At 59.8% G+C, this 17450-nt stretch overlaps 9 protein-coding genes across 9 annotated transcripts; 5 read left to right on the top strand and 4 right to left on the bottom strand.

The window, feature by feature from the left end:
- Positions 1–18: 18 nt before the first annotated feature.
- On the bottom strand, positions 19–257 carry RPC10 (DNA-directed RNA polymerase core subunit rpc10; the record flags this gene model as incomplete). Its single annotated transcript, XM_060266863.1, has 3 exons — positions 19–39; positions 62–156; positions 179–257. 3 exons carry the CDS (start codon positions 255–257, stop codon positions 19–21), a joined length of 195 nt encoding a protein of 64 aa, XP_060122846.1.
- A 43-nt stretch (positions 258–300) lies between these two features.
- MJAP1_002930 (uncharacterized protein) lies at positions 301–1912 on the top strand (the record flags this gene model as incomplete). Its single annotated transcript, XM_060266862.1, has 2 exons — positions 301–718; positions 741–1912. 2 exons carry the CDS (start codon positions 301–303, stop codon positions 1910–1912), a joined length of 1590 nt encoding a protein of 529 aa, XP_060122845.1.
- A 21-nt stretch (positions 1913–1933) lies between these two features.
- Positions 1934–2849, bottom strand: MJAP1_002929 (uncharacterized protein; the record flags this gene model as incomplete). The annotated part of the gene is made up of 2 exons (XM_060266861.1): positions 1934–2266; positions 2289–2849. The coding sequence occupies 2 exons, from the start codon at positions 2847–2849 to the stop codon at positions 1934–1936; spliced, it is 894 nt and encodes a 297-aa protein (XP_060122844.1).
- Positions 2850–3475: 626 nt separating this feature from the next.
- MJAP1_002928 (uncharacterized protein) lies at positions 3476–4594 on the top strand (the record flags this gene model as incomplete). The annotated part of the gene is made up of 1 exon (XM_060266860.1): positions 3476–4594. The coding sequence occupies one exon, from the start codon at positions 3476–3478 to the stop codon at positions 4592–4594; it is 1119 nt and encodes a 372-aa protein (XP_060122843.1).
- A 2805-nt stretch (positions 4595–7399) lies between these two features.
- On the bottom strand, positions 7400–8041 carry MJAP1_002927 (uncharacterized protein; the record flags this gene model as incomplete). Its single annotated transcript, XM_060266859.1, has 1 exon — positions 7400–8041. The coding sequence occupies one exon, from the start codon at positions 8039–8041 to the stop codon at positions 7400–7402; it is 642 nt and encodes a 213-aa protein (XP_060122842.1).
- Positions 8042–8816: 775 nt separating this feature from the next.
- On the top strand, positions 8817–10016 carry MJAP1_002926 (uncharacterized protein; the record flags this gene model as incomplete). Its single annotated transcript, XM_060266858.1, has 1 exon — positions 8817–10016. The coding sequence occupies one exon, from the start codon at positions 8817–8819 to the stop codon at positions 10014–10016; it is 1200 nt and encodes a 399-aa protein (XP_060122841.1).
- A 977-nt stretch (positions 10017–10993) lies between these two features.
- On the top strand, positions 10994–12427 carry MJAP1_002925 (uncharacterized protein; the record flags this gene model as incomplete). The annotated part of the gene is made up of 1 exon (XM_060266857.1): positions 10994–12427. The coding sequence occupies one exon, from the start codon at positions 10994–10996 to the stop codon at positions 12425–12427; it is 1434 nt and encodes a 477-aa protein (XP_060122840.1).
- Positions 12428–13274: 847 nt separating this feature from the next.
- MJAP1_002924 (uncharacterized protein) lies at positions 13275–15815 on the bottom strand (the record flags this gene model as incomplete). The annotated part of the gene is made up of 6 exons (XM_060266856.1): positions 13275–13287; positions 13325–13436; positions 13520–14241; positions 14264–14346; positions 14369–14594; positions 14749–15815. The coding sequence occupies 6 exons, from the start codon at positions 15813–15815 to the stop codon at positions 13275–13277; spliced, it is 2223 nt and encodes a 740-aa protein (XP_060122839.1).
- A 400-nt stretch (positions 15816–16215) lies between these two features.
- SAM2 (methionine adenosyltransferase) lies at positions 16216–17410 on the top strand (the record flags this gene model as incomplete). The annotated part of the gene is made up of 2 exons (XM_060266855.1): positions 16216–16262; positions 16291–17410. 2 exons carry the CDS (start codon positions 16216–16218, stop codon positions 17408–17410), a joined length of 1167 nt encoding a protein of 388 aa, XP_060122838.1.
- Between the last annotated feature and the right edge of the window lie 40 nt (positions 17411–17450).

The following is a 17450-nucleotide window of genomic DNA, read 5'->3' as shown; positions in this document are numbered from 1 at the left end:
ATTCGTAGTGATTACATACTACCGCGCTTCGAAATGGAGCTGGGTAAGAAGGGCGACGTACCATGCGCTTGGTGCGCTTTTTGTACATGATACGGTGGCCGCACTCGCGGCAGCGGATCGGCTCGCGCGCACGGATTTCGTTGGTCGCCGAGCAATCTGTGTCAGTGGGGCAACGTACCCGCACAGATGTACTCGACAGCAGGCTGGCGGGCGCCGATCGTCGTGCTCGCGCCGGCCGGGCGCGCGGCGTAGCTCATGGTGGAGACGAAAAAAAGGGGAGGGACACACCTCCATCACTGCATGGACGGACTGATCGTTCTCGGCGCGAGCGGGCGGCCGATCGTCCTGTCGCGCTTCCGGAATCGGCATGCAGTGTACCCCTTGCTGCATGTCGACTATCTGAATAGTGTGCTGCGCAAGGCGCGCGCGTCTGGGAGCGAGCGCGACGTGCCGCCGGTGCTCGTCGTGCCGGTCGCGGAAGACGTGCTGCGGGCCGAGGAGAGCGAGGAGAGCGAGGAGAGCGAGGAGGAGAGCGAAGAGGAGAGTGGGGAGGAGAGCGCAGCGAGCGAGAGCAGCAAAGATATGCCCAACGTATGGACGGCCGACGCGCCGGCCGACGCACCCCCGGCCCCGGCCGACGATACCCACGAAGGCGGCGCGGTGCTGTGCCATATCAAGGTCGGCGAGCTGCGTTTCCTATGCCCTGTGTCGCGTGAGGGTACGTGTATGTGCTGACGCAGTCGACCCGCTTGTCCCGCTCGAGTTCCTGCACAGGGTCGTCGACGTCCTGCAGTCGTACCTGGCGGCATCGTCGGACCCTGCGCTGATGACCGAGGAGCTGATTTGCGACCACTTTGACACAGTGTACGAGCTGCTGGAGGAGATGCTCGACGGCGACGGAAACGTGCTCATCACCGAGACGAACGCGCTGAAGGATATCGTGCTGCCCCCCAGCTGGCTCGACCGCCTCGTGAGCACGGTCGGCCTGGGCAGCGCGTCGGAGCAGTCGCGCTCGGCGCTCACTTCGCAGGTCCCGTGGCGCAGGCCCAACAGCAAGTACGCCAAGAACGAGTTCTACCTCGACTTTGTAGAGTGCCTCGAGGGCATCGTGAACGCCGCGGGCAAGCCTGTCGCGCTCGAGCTCGCAGGACGCATCGACGGCACGGCCTGGCTCAGCGGCGTGCCGGAGCTCACCGTGCCGCTCACCAAGCCGGAGCTCGTCCAGGACGCGGCGTGGCACGCGTGCGTGCGCCAGAAAAAGTGGTCGTCCGCGTCGGTGCTCAACTTCCTGCCCCCGGACGGCCCGTTCGAGCTGGGGACGTACCGCATCGCGACCAAGCTCACCGGCGACGCGGCGCCGGCGCTGGGGCACTCGGCCCTGTCCAGCGCAGATACCACCCTGCCGCTCGCGCTCGACGTCCAGCTCGACGACTGGGACGCGGCACTCGGTACGCACGCATTCAGCATCACGATCGAGTCCAAGCTCGGCGCGCCGCGTGCGCTCACCGACCTCGTCGTCGAGTGGCAGCTCGGCGAGCGCGCACAAGGCCTCGACGCCGCGGTGCGTGACTACGGCATGCCGTCGACGGCGCACAGCGTGAGCCATACAAGCAGCGCGTCCGAGCTCAGTGCCACACAGTCCGGGTCGGTCGTGTTTGACCGCCGCCGTCACCTGCTACGCTGGACGACGCCGACGCTGGCCGCGGGCGCGTGCACAAAACTCCAGGGGACGATCCTCGCGCATGGCGCACCCACCCGGCCGCTGTACGCACTCCAGGTCAAATTCACTGTACTGGGCCACTCGCTCTCGGGACTACGGGCAAAAGAGATCCAGATGGATCACGTCAACTACGCGCCGACCAAAGGCGTTCGCAACGTCCTCAGCGGCGCTTTGGAGTGGCGCCGGACATAGCCTCCACATGTAAAAATGGGCCTATTTTTGGTTTTGCGCCTCGTGCACAGACGGCGGGGCGTCGGCAGCGTCGCCGCACTTGGCATTGATTTCCTGGTCGAGCAGCGCGAGGCGCGTCTCGGTGGCACGGAGAATGCGCGCTCGCCGCTCTTCGAGCTGCTCCGAGGGGGGAGGGGCACGCGACGTGCCGCCAGACAGGGTATACGATCCGCCTTGCTGGACTTGCTCCACCCGCTCGTACGCCGGGCCATCGTGCAGCCGGTGCGTGCCGTGGAGCTCGGCGCGCTCGTAAGCGTCGACCTCGGCATTCAGCTTGCTGTTGAGGATCTTGAATTCAGGGGGATGCTCGGAAATCTGGTGAGTCGGTCGTACGTACCTCGTTGTGCGCCAGCTCGTGCATGAGCACGCGCCGTGTCGTTTTGTAGTCGCGCGTACCATCGGCAGCGTCGGTACGGATGCGCAAGAGAATGCGCTGACCTTTGTTCTCGTTCAGGCCCAAGAGGTTGGGGTGCTCGTGCGGCAGCAGCTCTGTCAGCGTCCCGACCTCGTAGCCGTGCGTACGACACACATGCAGCACAGCAGGGTCGCTTGCGAGCCGTTCCAAGTAGCGCAGAACCAGCCCGTTAAATCTGTCGTGCGAGGGGGTATTCGGGTGCACCACGCACTGTCCAAAGACGCGGCGGGGTGCGGGCGTCGCAGTCGACCGCGGCTTGGCTCCGCGCAAGAGGCTCGGGTGCAGCTGGCGAGGCGCATTGCGCCTCGCCCACGCCGACTCTTGCTCGTGGATCGCGTTAATTTCGTCGTCCTTGGCACCGACGACGGTCACCAGCGCGCCATCTCGTAGACCGCATGCCTCGAGCGGTGTCGCGCCCGCCTCCTGGCGCTGTACCGTGCGCGTAAGCGTCGGCATGGGGCCGCCAGGAACGCGCTGCGCCATGAGCTTCTGGTGCTCGGGCCGCACCGACGTCGCTTCGTACACCCGCTCTTGGAATCTGGAAACGAGGTCATCTGAATACACCTCCAGCCCGTATTCCACGCCCCGGTGGCGCATCCGCACCGTCCACACCTCGTGCATGCTCCTCGCCACGCTCGCCACGCCGTGCTCCGCGCGTTCTCCACGCACTGACGCGTCGTATTACGTCAGCCCCGATCGACCTGCACGTTTAAACTCCACCTGCAGTGTTGCGGCGCGGCGGCCTATGACGCCTGTCCAAAATCAAGCTTCGCCGCACAGGGTCCGAGCGCGACGCAAGTGGGGAGAAGGGCAAATTCTATGCACGGCTCTATCCCTCTATGGGCTCCCGATATGCCAGACGGCGATTATGAGTGGTGCAGACACCGGTGAATCGTTGCGAAGAAGCCATTAAACTCTACGACGACCTTCTCTCGCGCCTCGTGCCAAGACGGGGCTGTACATGCAACGCCGCGCAGAAATGTATAACAAGGCGCGTTGGCCACATGGATCTTCTTCTCTAACCCCATTCTACCGCTTCCCCCTCCCTTGTGCGCTAGCTCGCACGTCTTTTATCACCCTTCCTTACATTCTTTCTAACGCAGCGTGCGATGAAGCTCACTGTCTCTACTGTCCTTACTGCGCTTGCGCTTGTGTCTGCGACACAGGCTGCGGTGCTCCCACCCGCCGACAGGCACATGGTGGACCGCAGGAACAACGGCAATGCTGATTCTCTTCTGCAGGGCTTTGCAGCTGGTCTGCACTCTGTGGTCGGTTCGTGGAACCAGCATCAGTCTAGCTCGAGTGGCTCGTCGCACACCCGCAACGCGGCGGTGTCGAACTCGACTGCCTCGACGCAGTCGGGCTCGAACTCGTCGGGTTCGGGCTCGTCCACTGGCTCGTCCACGGGCTCGTCGTCGTCGTCGGCTTCTCCTTCGTCGTCCTCGTCCTCGTCCTCGTCCAACTCGGGCAACGCGCCGCTGTCCAACAGCGGCAAGCTTGGTCTGGCGTGGGCGAACAAGGGAAGCATGAACATTAACCGCTGGATTAACGACAAGGTCTCCTGGTACTACTCGTGGGACGCCACGCCGGGCTGGAGGAACGCGCCGACGAACATCACGTTCTGCCCCATGCTCTGGGGTGAGCGGAACGAGGATGACTTCCGTCAGCACGTCCTCCAGAACCTCAATGGCAAGCACAACCAAGGCAAGTGTGTTCTTGGTATGAACGAGCCGAACCAGAAGGGCCAGTCGGACATGTCGGTTAACACTGCGTGTGGTCTTATGCGTGCCAACATCCTCCCTCTCAAGGGCCTCGGCTGGTACGTGGTCTCCCCTGTCACCACCAACGCCCCGAGCGGTGAGACCTGGATGGACAACTTCCGCTCGACGTGCCCCGATGTGTGGAGCGCGATCGACGCGGTGGCGCTGCACTACTACGACACCTCCACGAACAAGTTCAAGAAGTACGTGAACCACTGGCACAACAAGTACGAGAAGCCTATCTGGGTTACCGAGTACGCTTGCCAGAACTTCAACGGTGGTGCGCAGTGCTCCACTGGTCAGGCATACAACTTCCACACCGAAATGGCCAACTGGTTCAACGAGCAGGACTTTGTCGAGGCGTACGCTCCGTTCGGCGTCATGCAGAACATGCAGGGCGTCTCCTCTACGAACCAGCTCGCCAATGGCCAGACCCCCAGCCCGCTGTTCAACGCGATCACTCAGTAAAGTATCTCTGGTAAGAACGTGCTTGTCCAGCTGGTTTGGACGGTGCTTGGGTTTTTTTGGGCTGCCTGGCTAGGAGTGTTTCGACGACGTGGACCCCCTTCTTCTCCCCCTTCCCTATCTCACTGCATTCCCTCTTTTGTATCCCTACCCCGCAACTCCTATTACATAGTGCTAGTTTGGTAATGCACTTTCCACTTCGTCCCGTGCGCGTCTCCATGTCCTATTTTGGGAATGTCCCCAGAAGACACCCAGGTTGCGCGAATTACCGGGGCACTGCCCTGCATAAAAGAATCCGCAGCATTGCATTATGACAAAACATTCGTAAGCAGTATTCGCGCTCGCTAGCATTGTGTTCTGGGGTGGTTGCGAATCCTATTCGCTACCCTGCCTTCGAGCTGTGCAAATGGATCACAGTTGGATACAAACCTTCTTTTGATCGTTGTTTGGTTTGTTGCTTTTTTGTTTTGCTACGCCCTTCTGCCCCTGCTCTCGTCTATTTCTTGTGAGTGTGGGAGCAGGCCAGAGTAAGCAGCATCTGTGATGAAGTCGCTCAAAGATTTACGTATGACCCTAAGGGATCGGCCGTCGGGAAGCTCGCGCTCTGCTTCCACACCTGTGGTTGGCATAAAGCATGCGGCTTCACTGCGCCCGCCTAAGCAGGTCATCCGCGCTGCGATGAATTACGAGTCGCAGAGCCCCTGCGAGCTGAGCTTTCACCGAGGCGATTTTTTCCACGTTGTGGCATACAAAAGCGGGCCGCGCGCAGGCTGGATCGAAGCCTGTAATCCTGTGACAAACGCGCGAGGCTTGGTGCCCGAGTCTCACTTTGAAGTTCTACAGCGTAGCTCGCCTACTGCTGCCTTCAACTTGACCAGTCGAAGCGAGCTCAACCCCAACGGTATGCCGCGTCCTGACCAGCTTGGCGTGATGAAGTCGTCTGCCAAGCGTAACTCTGCGCCAGGGCGGCCCAACGGTACCTGGTTTGCAACAGTCAAGTACGATTTCTTCGCCGAACGGTCACAGGAGCTGGATGCAAAGGAGGGCGACAGCCTCTTGATCGTGGCTCGGTCCGACAAGGAATGGCTTGTGGCTAAACCTCTGGGGCGGCTGGGTATCCCCGGTCTCATCCCTATCGCCTTTGTCATGTTCCGCGATACGGCATCCGGCGAGCCAGTGGCAAGCCCCAACGTACAAGAGATCCTGAGACAGATTCCGTCGGTGCAGGAGTGGGAAGAGAAGAATCAGCGCTTCCGTCAAAATGCTATACCCTTGGGCAAATTTGAGCTCTCTCATACCGAGCAGACACAACTGACCAAGACAAGGGACAGTCCCCTACCACCCCTCCCTCCTGACGCTCAATCCACCGGCGAGGCTGCCGTAAAAGCGCCTGGGCTAATGCAGTCGCCACAAGTGGACGACCACTTCACTGCGGTGCGGACTGGCGGCACAATAGGGTCGCCGCTCGACTCGTTCTCTCCCACTCCTGAAGCCAAATCGCCGAGCTCGGGATCTTATGATCACTCGCTTACGATGTCGATGTATTTCCTCCCTTCTGGCACGATGTCGTCGGCTTTTGTGGACTCTTTTCATTACGAACCGAATGACTACTGGTACAGAATCCGCGTTTCCTATGTTTCTACACTCTCCTCTACCGATGCGCCGGACAAACCCCAAGGGCACGAAGTGCGCGACTTGATTTTATACCGACTGTATGAAGATTTCATCGAGTTTCACATGTCACTTGCTCAAGAATTCACCGGCAGCAATACCAGTAATGACCCTTCTATGCACCCAGGAATCCTCCCGACCCTTCCAGTGTCTCTGGCCCATGTTGACGAGCAGGCTGCCTCGCAGCGCCGCGCGGACCTCGATCTGTACATGCGCAGTCTCTGTGCATGCCCTGAGCACGTCCTGCGCTCTGCCCCTCTGCGCGCCTTTTTGGAGCTGCGGCCTGGCGATCGGTGCAAAACATCCGTCTCGCCGTCCAAGCAGATTTACCCTTCCAAAGTGCGCGCTTCGGATCCGCTGAATCCACTCGACTTTGACCTCGCTTCCCAATTGCAAGGGTTGCGTATGGCACAAAGTCCAAAACGTCACTCCCCTACCGGCTCCAGCTCGCCCACTACTTCTGTGTCTACACGTCGGAGCTCCATTGTGCCGCTGGGTTCGGATGCACCCCCGTATTACCGTATTAAGGTGACGCGCGTGGGCGATGCGGAACAAATCCTGGCAGTGCGCATGCCTCCCAACTTCACCTACCTATCTCTCTTGACCAAGGTCCAAGAACGACTTGGCTCAGACATTCGTGTACTTCAATTCAGCGAACAGCCGGATGCACCTACGCTCACGAATGACGACGATCTCGATGGATGGATGCAAGCTTCTCTCTCGCTCGGAAAGAAGTTGTTGCTCTTCGCTAGTACATAACTATAGCCGGTGCTTTGCGTAATCTGCTGGCATTTTCCTATAACCCGTCTACCTAAAATACCGTCATCCCTATCTGATTTTCAAAAAGTATTCCAAATTCCCAAGAAGCGTTGCACTAATATGCATGCTCATTCATTCGAAACCGTGGCCAGCCATCCATGAGCCATCCAGCCATATCGCAGGGATAATACTGCATAGACATACAATTCCGAGTATCAAGTGAGTGGTTGCACGGTCACCGAGATATATGACCGTTCCTGCGGTGCAGTTATACCATCAAGAGCTTTCGTATCACAAATAGCCCTCAACGATAGCGAATCAAGTCCGCGTATGTTCGAGTCCCGTGCAGAACCAATATCCCGTAGATTCTTTGTTGATTTAGAGGACCTGGCCGATGTAGGCAGGAATCCACTTGCCGTTGACCTTCTGCTCCTCGCGCTTCTCCTCATCGAGGACCTGGCCGATGTTAGGGGGAATACCCTCACCGCCCTCCTCCTGGCGCTTCTCGACCTGGCCAATGTAAGGGGGAATCCACTTGCCCTCGGGCTTGCGACGCTTCTCGACCTGGCCGATGTAGGGGGGAATCCACTTGCCCTCGGGCTGGTCACGCTTCTCGACCTGGCCGATGTAGGGGGGGATCCACTTGCCCTCGGGCTGGTCACGCTTCTCGACCTGGCCGATGTAGGGGGGGATCCACTTGCCCTCGGGCTGGTCGCGCTTCTCGACCTGGCCGATGTAGGGGGGGATCCACTTGCCCTCGGGCTGGTCACGCTTCTCGACCTGGCCGATGTAGGGGGGGATCCACTTGCCCTCGGGCTGGTCGCGCTTCTCGACCTGGCCGATGTAGTGGGGGATCCACTTGCCCTCGGGCTGGTCGCGCTTCTCGACCTGGCCGATGTAGGGGGGGATCCACTTGCCCTCGGGCTGATCACGCTTGACGAGGGGGGCGGCCGGAGCGGCGCTGGCCTGCGTAATGCTCACGGCAAGGACAACAAACAAAACAGAAAGCTTGAACTGCATCCTGGGAAAAGAATGGTGGGAGGTGAAGCTGCCAAAGACAGTTGCAAAAGTAGTACCCGCGGCAAATCTATAAACCCAGGAGTACAAAAGATGGCGAGCGATGATGCCCTTAACGCGCCGAGCCTCGCCTAAAACTAAAGCTGCACTTTGGTGGCCAAACACTGGCCCAATCTGCGCCTTTGCATGCGCCCACAAACTGCGCTTGCTTACAGGGTGCCTCGTGTTCAAACTTTCACAGACTTTGCATAAAACGACGTCATTGGCCGCCCATTCATATATGGCACGTGATTACATGGCATAGCGCGGCCCTAGCTTGGCTCTGCCCAACACTTGCTGACAGCTGCGCTTAGTCTTAGGAGGGGTGTTCGGTCTAGGCGCGTGATTTTCCTTGGCGTGGGCTGCTCGTGTTGACAGACACTCCGCTCGGTATATGAAATCTACGCCTTGATCAACTTTCTACCGGTCTCTCCCTGGTATTGTCTATATACGCTGCTGTCTTTGGTTCTTGTCCGCACGAAGAATGCAGCGCCAGGATGCGAAATACAACCCAAAGCGAGGCTCCGCTCACCAGGACTCGGCCCGCTCATCCCGCAGTGGCCGCCCTCCGTCGGGATCGATGCCTATGCCCCACCAAAATTTCCAGTCCATGCCCCAAGATGCCATGTGGGCAGGCGGTGTTCCTGATGTGATGGCATGGCCTATGGTGGGCCAGCCGGGCAATCCCTCTGTCCTTGCCGATGCTTACGGCGCATCTCATGGTCAACCCCAGTCGGGCATGGCGGGCCTTGACTGGTTCAACGGTGCAAATGCTGCCATGATGTCTGACCCCATGAATGGGCCGTTTGGCGTTTCCAACAACTTCCAAACCAACACCACGGCCCAGCTCACACAGCAGCTCAATGCTTTGCACCTCCAAAACCAACAAAATGAGCAAATTGTCATGCAGCAAAACAAACTCCTTGCCCAGCTCCAAGCGGCTCAGGAAATGCGTGCAAAGGCTGAGCTGGAGGCGTCTGCTGCACTCCTCCAGCAACAGCAGCTCTCTTCCCACAACGAGTTGCCGTCGAACCCTCGGCATGGAATGAACAAGCGCCAGGGGATGGACTTTTCCCATCTCGCGAACAGCTCGCCCAGCAACCGTTACAGTGGCTCGTCGCTCGGCGTCTCTTTGGGCTCCGCGCATGACTCGGACCAACGCCGTTCCAAGCAGCTGCCGCCCGACGTGTCCAAGGCGATGTCTGCCATGAACGCGCTGCGGCAGCAGCATGCGGGCGACCAGTCGTACGATGGAAGTGACAGCTCCTTCTCGCGTAGCCCGCGGCCCAACTCGTACGGCGGTCGCGACAGGAACCGTGAGAGTGGAAACATGGCCCAGGGAGGCATGCGCAGCGAATCCCGACGCACCTCGACTGTACAGCGGAACGAAAAGCAGTATGGCATGGATACCCCCGAGCGCCATCGCGCTGTTACGCCCTCCATTGTGATCGAATCAGCTTCTCAAATTCCTTCCCTGCCCCACCCCCCCCTTCCTGCAGATGTAAATGCGGTGGGCATGCGCATCGGACAGCGTACGATGCCCGTCGTGGACTCGCCGGGAGGCAACGCTCATTCACGCCAACCGGATACCCACCACGGGGGCGAAAATCTGCCGAGCACGCCCAACAACCGCCAGGACAAGCGCCAGTCCTACAATGACCTCGGCGCGGGCAAGCCCTCGAGCCGTCCAAGCGACGGTGGGCCGCGCCCGGGAGGTTCGCCCCAGCCGCCGCACGCGGCGCTCATTCAGCCGCGGCGCCAGCCGCGTGGTCCGCCTATGGAATCATTCTTTGCAAACAATTTCCTTGCCCGCCGCTCGCTCCGTACGCGCCGCGAGGCCATGTCTAAACTGTGTTCCAGTCCCAGGGCTGCGAGTTTCAGTGGGCCGAAATCTACCAGTCCCCAGGCGGTTTCGTCGCCCTTGGCTCGCCAGGCATAATTGGTTTATTTCCCTCCTTGTGAATATTTTCTACAAAGCGATAGCCACTAGCACGTTTTCATACACACGCCTTTCTATCTCCTTGTCCGTCCGAAACTGGGGTAGCGCCAGCAAGCCGATTTGCATCCATCGGGCTTTCGGATCTAGACCGGACCACTTCCCAAGGTCAGCCAATCAAATCGTGCACAACGAGCGAGATGGCCATCGTCGCCGCCAAGCTAGGGATAATTTTCTCAATTGTCCAACCTGCATCCAACACGAATTAGACGCAGTCAGGTGCTTCCAAAATGCATGGGACCCACCGGGTCTAACGGGTTTTGTTACAGAAGCACCGCGAGTCATTTGCGCGTTTTATGCATTTGGCTTTCCCATTCAGTCCTCTCCATAACCTACTTCCACGGGCAGCCCAATCATGCCTCGTACGTTGGAATGATTTGAACCACACGCTAACACATGTAGAGGAGGACTTGAACGGCGACTCGAATGCCGCCGAGGCACTTGTGGGGCAAGAGGTGTATAATGAACACCTCCGGGAAGCAGGGAAGGAGCCTGAGCGGCTTCCACCGGCGCTCACGCACCTGGGCGACGCGGTAGATGCGAGGCCAGCGGAGGATAACTATTTCCCCAGTGCGGAAGAACGTGCGACATTGCGACGCGTTCCCGAGAAAATGGCTCTTGCCGTATTTGCCATTGGCATCTGTGAGCTGGCCGAGCGCTTTAGCTTTTACGGCGCTACTCAGGTTTTTACCAATTTCATTGCCCATCCTATTCCCACGGTCGATGGCCGGCCTTCTCCCACGGGCGCTGCGCATGGAGAGAGTAGGCCGTCCGGCGCGCTTGGACAGGGCAGCCAAGTCGCCAACGGTCTAGTGACCTTCAACCAGTTTTGGTGCTACGTCACTCCACTTTTGGGTGCCTGGATCGCGGACACGTATTTGGGCCGCTTCAACACCCTCTGTGTGGGTGTTGCGATTGCCATGGTCGGCCACATCCTCTTGACCATCTCGGCTATCCCAGGCATCCTCCCTTCGAGCAAAGGTGACGACACAAGTGGCGCTATGGCCTGTTTCGTCATTGCGATCATCATTATGGGCATTGGTACCGGCTTTTTCAAGAGCAACTGTTCTATTCTCATTGCAGAGCAGACCAAAATTAAAGAGCAGACGGTTGTCAAGCTCAAGTCGGGCGAAAAGGTGATCATTGATCCCGCACTCACCACGGCGCGTCTCTACCTGTGGTTCTACTTGATGATCAACATCGGCTCGTTCTGTGGCCAGCTGGGGATGGTATACTGCGAAAAGTTTGTGGGCTTCTGGCTTGCGTATATGCTACCCACTATTGTATTCATCCTGCCGATCCCTGTGCTCTGGTTCGGCCGCAACTACTATGTCAAGGTCCCTCCGGACGGGTCCGTCCTTAGCCGCGCTTTGAAGGCATGGGGCATGGCACTGCGCAGCAACTGGAGTTGGAACTTGCGCACGCTGATCAAGCGGTGCAAGTCGGACACCTTCTGGGACAGTGCGAAGCCCTCCAACATACCCGAATCGGAGCGCAAGCCGTGGATGACCTACAGCGATCTGTGGATCGACGAGCTGAGCCGTGGTATCAAGGCTTGTGCGGTATTGGTCCTCTTCCCCCTTTACTGGCTGTGTTATAACCAGATCATCAACAACCTGATTATCCAGGCTGGTCAAATGGACACGGGATCTGCCCCCACAGAGATTGTGGCGCTTCTCGACCCCATCTTTGTCATTGTATTTGTATTCGTCTTCAACCTGGGTCTGTACCCCTTCTTGGACTACCTCCGAATTCCCTTGACCCCCATCAAACGCATTACCATTGGATTTCTCTTTGCGTCGGGCGCCATGGTGTGGGCCGCCGTGCTGCAAGCCTATATCTACAAAAAGAACCCTTGCGGCGAACACGTGCGCGACGATGTCATGGTCGGCGATCTTCACTGCGAGGCGGTATACTCGCCCTTGACGGTGTGGATCCAGTCTGGCTCGTATATTCTGATGGCTATCAGTGAGCTCTTTGCGTCTGTCACATCTATGGAGATTGCGATGCTCATGGCGCCAAAGAACATGCGTTCGATCGTGATGGCCATTAGCTTGTTCACGACGGCCATTGCCGCTGCGATTGGCGAGGCCTTTACTGCGCTCTCGACCAACCCTCGGTTCGTGATCAACTACGGTGTCTTTGCCGGTCTTGCCTTTGTGGGTGCCATCATTTTCTGGATTGTGTTCCACAACCTGGACAAGGAGCAAGAAGACATGAACTTGATCGGCCAGGAAGGCTATATGCAAGAAACTGGAACTAATCCTAACCAAGGCCTCGAGTCTCACCCCACCCCACCCGACGAAAAAGCTCAAACACGCACCACTGATGATCATGCATCCCCCCCCCCCTAGTGCTGACTTTCTGTATCTCCCAAAAATAGCTTACCACGCGCGTCCGAGGAATTTCCCCGGCGATGCGCCGCCCCCACATAGTGAAGTGGAGGTCCAGGCACAATCCGCAGGCTGGCATGAGGCCAATTTCGCCGGTTACGTAATGACATTGAGCAGTGGAGCCACGGACGCGCGGCTGTGTTGCATAGTGGCTGCATGGGTGTGCATGTGATGGACGCCGCAGACTTTGATAAATACGGTGGGCTCCCGAATCGTGTGGGTTTTGCCTTTCTTCAACAACTTCGATCAAGATGTCTTACGGTCAACAAGGTGGTTATGTATGTATCCCTACTGATGTTTTTTATTTTTGCTAACCTTGTAGTACCCTCCCCAGCAGGGCGGCTACGGTGGTCCCGGCGGCGGCTACGGTGGTCCCGGCGGCTACGGCGGCCCCGGTGGATACCAGCAGCAGGTCCCCATGGGCGGCTCGGTATGTTTTTGTTCAATTGGGCTCGCGTGCTAACCTATGCAGAACCTCGACCAGAGGCGCGCTCGTGTTCAGGAGAAGCGTACGTATTTTTGCCGCGTGTAAGCAATACTAACCCTCAGACGGTATGTGCGGTCCTTGGTACGCATCGCATTCCCACGCACGGTACTAACCCTCAGCTGCGCCTTCTGCGTTGGTATCCTTGCCTGCTGGTACGTATTGCGTCCTGAGATAAACTAACACATCAGCTGTCTTGAAGACATCGTCTGCGCTGGCTGCCTCGACGCCGTCTTCTAATCGAAGCGAGTCGCGCTTGAATCGAATAATTCCGCTGCATTTACTAGCCTAATCACACCCAATTCGTACTCCGTTATGGGAAATCTAGTGTAGTTTGCTGCGTTTTGTGGGTATCAGGTGGTGGAGCCCTAGACCACGCCCAAAGTGCTGTCACAGCCTCATTCGGAACTGGCCCGTGCTCCTCGTCCGAGGACGACGCATCGCTTGACTCGCTGCTGCTGTGCACCGCCGACCAGTGCCGTGCGCCTGCCGTGGTCAATACGTACTGAAGATGGCCAGGCTGAAATTGCGCACTTCCGATCGTGTCTGCGTCAGTCGCACAGACGCACCTGCATGGGCGTGAAACTGCACCGTAGGGGGAACGCTCGCGCCGGGGGCCGTGCCCTGGAGAATTGTGTCCCACGCCCAAATCGACACGTCGCCCTGGTCGTCGCCAGTGACGAGGTACTCGCCTTGTGCGTCGATATCGAACCATAGGCGTTGATGTGTGTGCTTGGCACGCCGATCCAAGCGCGCGATCAGCGAAGGATCGGTTAGGGGCAGTCGCCGAAAGTGGAAAGGATCGGCCATGCCATACAAATAACTTGTGTCGTACACAAACAAGTGCGACGAGCGGCGCATGGCGACCACCAAAATGTTGCGGTGCATTGGGTGCCAGGCTAGCTGGGTAATGCCAGCGCCCTCGGCGACGCGCCATCCACACAGGCATACGTGTTCACCCGCGACACTCTCTTCGGCGCCATGGCGCGGCGGAGCGACCCACTGCGCCTGCCGGCGCACGGCCGCATTCGCGAGCCAGTGCGCGTCGGTCACATAGAGGCCAATGGTGCCTGAAAACGTACCGACGGCCAGAATCTCGAGCGGCTGGCCGCCGTTCTCCTCGTCAAATGCGCGCGGTGCCCACCCCGGTGCCAAGGCCGAGACAAGCCCGCGCTGGCCGCCCTGAGCGTCCGATGCACTCGCCGCCGATAGGTCGAGCGCCATGTGCTGGTTGGCGCCCGGCGCAGCGAGCTGAAACACGGCCACGGCCTCGGCTACGCCGCCGTACAGCCTGAGTAAGAAACTCAACGTACCGTGCACAGTCGTGCCCAAACGCAAGTGCATTCGGCGCGACGTACTCCTCGATATGGTTGACCATGGCATAGGTCGCTTTCAACTGCGTGAGCCGCGCGACGTACCTCGCCTATGCGCGCGTCGACGAGGCGCACCGGCATATCCCGACCACTCACTGCAAAGCACCAGTGCACATGCTCGTCGTCTGCCGTCGCCGGATACAGGTACCAGCTCACGTCCAGCACGGGCGTCGGTGCACGGTAGGTCTGTATGCACCGAAAATCGCTTGCATCGAAGATATGCAAGACGTGCGACTCGGCGCGCGCCAGAAACAGACTCCCGTCCGGTGACCTGCGTAAGCCCAAGGACTTACCATAGCGCACAGCGCCAAAAGTCGCGCTCGCCCGGACACGCAGCGCGCTGCACGCAGGCGGTCATGGCAAGAGATCGGGAGATCGGGCGCACGCCCAGGGGTATTGCTATGGCCTATGGGGCTCTTTTGGACGGGCCGCGCGAGAGCGGCGAGGTAGGCAGGGAGATGCGGCGCTTGCGGCCCCATCCGCGGCGGATCGCGACGCGGCGGCGGTCACTCTCCCACGCACGGGCAGACTCAAAGCCCGAGCGGCCGTAGCGGCCCTCGACCTTGGTGCGGCGCTCGTCGCCACGCACGCGCGGCGCATTGCGCACATAGAACTCCCACGCGAGACCAAACATCTCACCGCCAGCAGGGTAGGGCGTCGGGATATCGGACTGGAAGACGCGCTGCGCACGCGGTTGGCTGTTGTCCGACTGGTCGCGCGAGCGGGCGAGGTGCGACGTGAGGGTCGGGTGGCGCATGTAGATTGCCGAGCACGTACGGAAGCTCACGTCCAGGTACGGCGGGATGAAAAGGAAGGGCGCCGCAAACGGCGGCAGGTGGAAAGGCAGCACGCCCGGCGGCAGGGTGTCTTGGGCCTTTTTCGCGGCCGGTGCGGCCTCGGCGGGGGCAGTCTCTGCGGCCTCGCCCTCGGCAGGAGCGGCCTCGCCCTCGGCAGGAGCGGCCTCGCCCTCGGCAGGAGCGGCCTCACTCTCGGCAGGAGCGGTCTCGGCCTCTGGAGCGGCCTCGGGCGCGGCCTTTGCCTCGGCCTCGGGCGCCTTGGGCGCGAGGCGCTCGCGGTCCTGCTGGACGCGCTTGGCGATCTGCTTGTTGAGCATGGGAATCGATTCCGGCTCGACCGAGATCAAGTCGCCCTCTTCGAGCAGCTTGCCCGGGTCGGTGATTGGCTGGCCGTTGACCGACACCTTTCCGTGGAGGACGAGCGAGCGGGAGTGGTATGCGCTGTGTGCAAAGCAGCAGCGGAACACGACGACGTCCAGCCTGCGCTCGACATCGCGCAGGAACAGGTTCAGCACCGGGGGCACGGGCGTGTCGAGGGCACTGCCCGACTCCTTCTTCCCCCGCTTAGCGGCCGGGAGCGAGGCAAAGCTCGGCAGGTGCGTCGGCAGGAACCAGCGACGGAAGCGGCGTTCCGGGATCCAGTCGCCGTGGTATCCGCGCAAGAGGCGCTTGGAGCGCCAGCGCTGCTGGTACATCGTCAGGCTGGTCTTGGTGAACGTCGTCTGGCCCGCGAGGTACGGTGTCGAGGACCGCGCGATCAAATTGTACAAGTTGCGTGGCGACCACGACTGTCATGAGTCTCGTTAGCGTACCATGCGCGGAATCGCCGATTCATGGCGAAACACGTTGGCCTTCCTCATCGCCTCTGCAATGGTCGGCGGCGATCGCAGAGCTGGAAGAAAACGACGTAAGCATGACTCAGCTACTCCTGCCAGCTGGACGACGCCCACGTGCGGATCCGGCCTGCAGGAATGGCGTGCTCAGCGTGTGCGGCGCGCTCGTGGCGAGTGAGATTGGCTACGCGCTGGCGGGGCCGGTTTGGGGAGGAGGCAACGTGTGTGCACGGAACTTCCCAACTCTCCCCATCACTACACCATGTCGCAGAAGTTCGAGCTGCCTGAGGGCCACTTCCTTTTCACCTCGTACGTCTCCGCGCACTTCTAACCCCAGCGAGTCGGTCGGCGAGGGCCACCCCGACAAGATCTGTGACCAGGTCTCTGATGCGATCCTGGACGCGTGCCTTGAGCAGGACCCCTTCTCGAAGGTGGCTTGCGAGACCGCTTCCAAGACCGGTCTGATCCTCGTCTTTGGTGAGATCACCACCAAGGCCAACCTCGACTACCAGAAGGTTATCCGTAACACCATCAAGGAGATTGGCTACGACAGCTCCGAGAAGGGCTTCGACTACAAGACCTGCAACGTGATGGTTGCCATTGAGCAGCAGTCGCCCGACATTGCCCAGGGTCTCGACCACGGCAACCTCGAGTCGCACGGTGCCGGTGACCAGGGTATCATGTTTGGCTACGCCTCGGACGAGTCGCCCGAGCTGATGCCCCTCACCATTACCCTGGCTCACAAGCTGAACCACGCCATGTCGGCTGCCCGCCGCGACGGCTCGCTCCCCTGGCTCCTGCCCGACACCAAGACCCAGGTGACGATCGAGTACAAGAAGGACGGCGGTGCGGTGGTTCCCCTCCGTGTCGACACGGTCGTCATCTCCTCGCAGCACACCGACGACATCTCGACCGAGGAGCTCCGCTCGAAGATCAAGTCGGAGATCATCCAAAAGGTCATCCCCGCCAACATGCTCGACGACCGCACCGTCTACCACATCCAGCCCTCGGGCCGTTTCGTGATCGGTGGTCCCCAGGGTGACGCTGGTCTCACCGGCCGCAAGATCATTGTCGACACCTACGGTGGCTGGGGTGCGCACGGTGGTGGTGCCTTCTCGGGCAAGGACTTCTCCAAGGTCGACCGCTCTGCTGCGTACACCGCCCGCTGGGTCGCCAAGTCGCTCGTCAACGCCGGCCTTGCCCGCCGTGCGCTGGTCCAGCTGTCGTACGCCATCGGTGTTGCGGAGCCCCTCTCGGTCTTTGTCGACACTTACGGCACTGGCAAGAAGAGCGACGCTGAGCTCGTCCAGGTCATCCGCGAAAACTTTAACCTGAAGCCGGGTATTATCGTGCGCGACCTGCAGCTCCAGCGCCCCATCTACCGCCAGACTGCGTTTGGCGGTCACTTTGGCCGCTCCGAGTTTACCTGGGAGCAGCCCAAGGAGCTCAAGTTCTAAACGGGTCGGCGCCATACCCACCAGATGATTCAACATCGTC

The sequence above is a fragment of the Malassezia japonica genome, chromosome 5 (genome assembly GCF_029542785.1).
Source record: "Malassezia japonica chromosome 5, complete sequence".
NCBI lineage: Eukaryota > Fungi > Basidiomycota > Malasseziomycetes > Malasseziales > Malasseziaceae > Malassezia > Malassezia japonica.
This window is presented reverse-complemented; position numbering and strand designations above follow the sequence as displayed.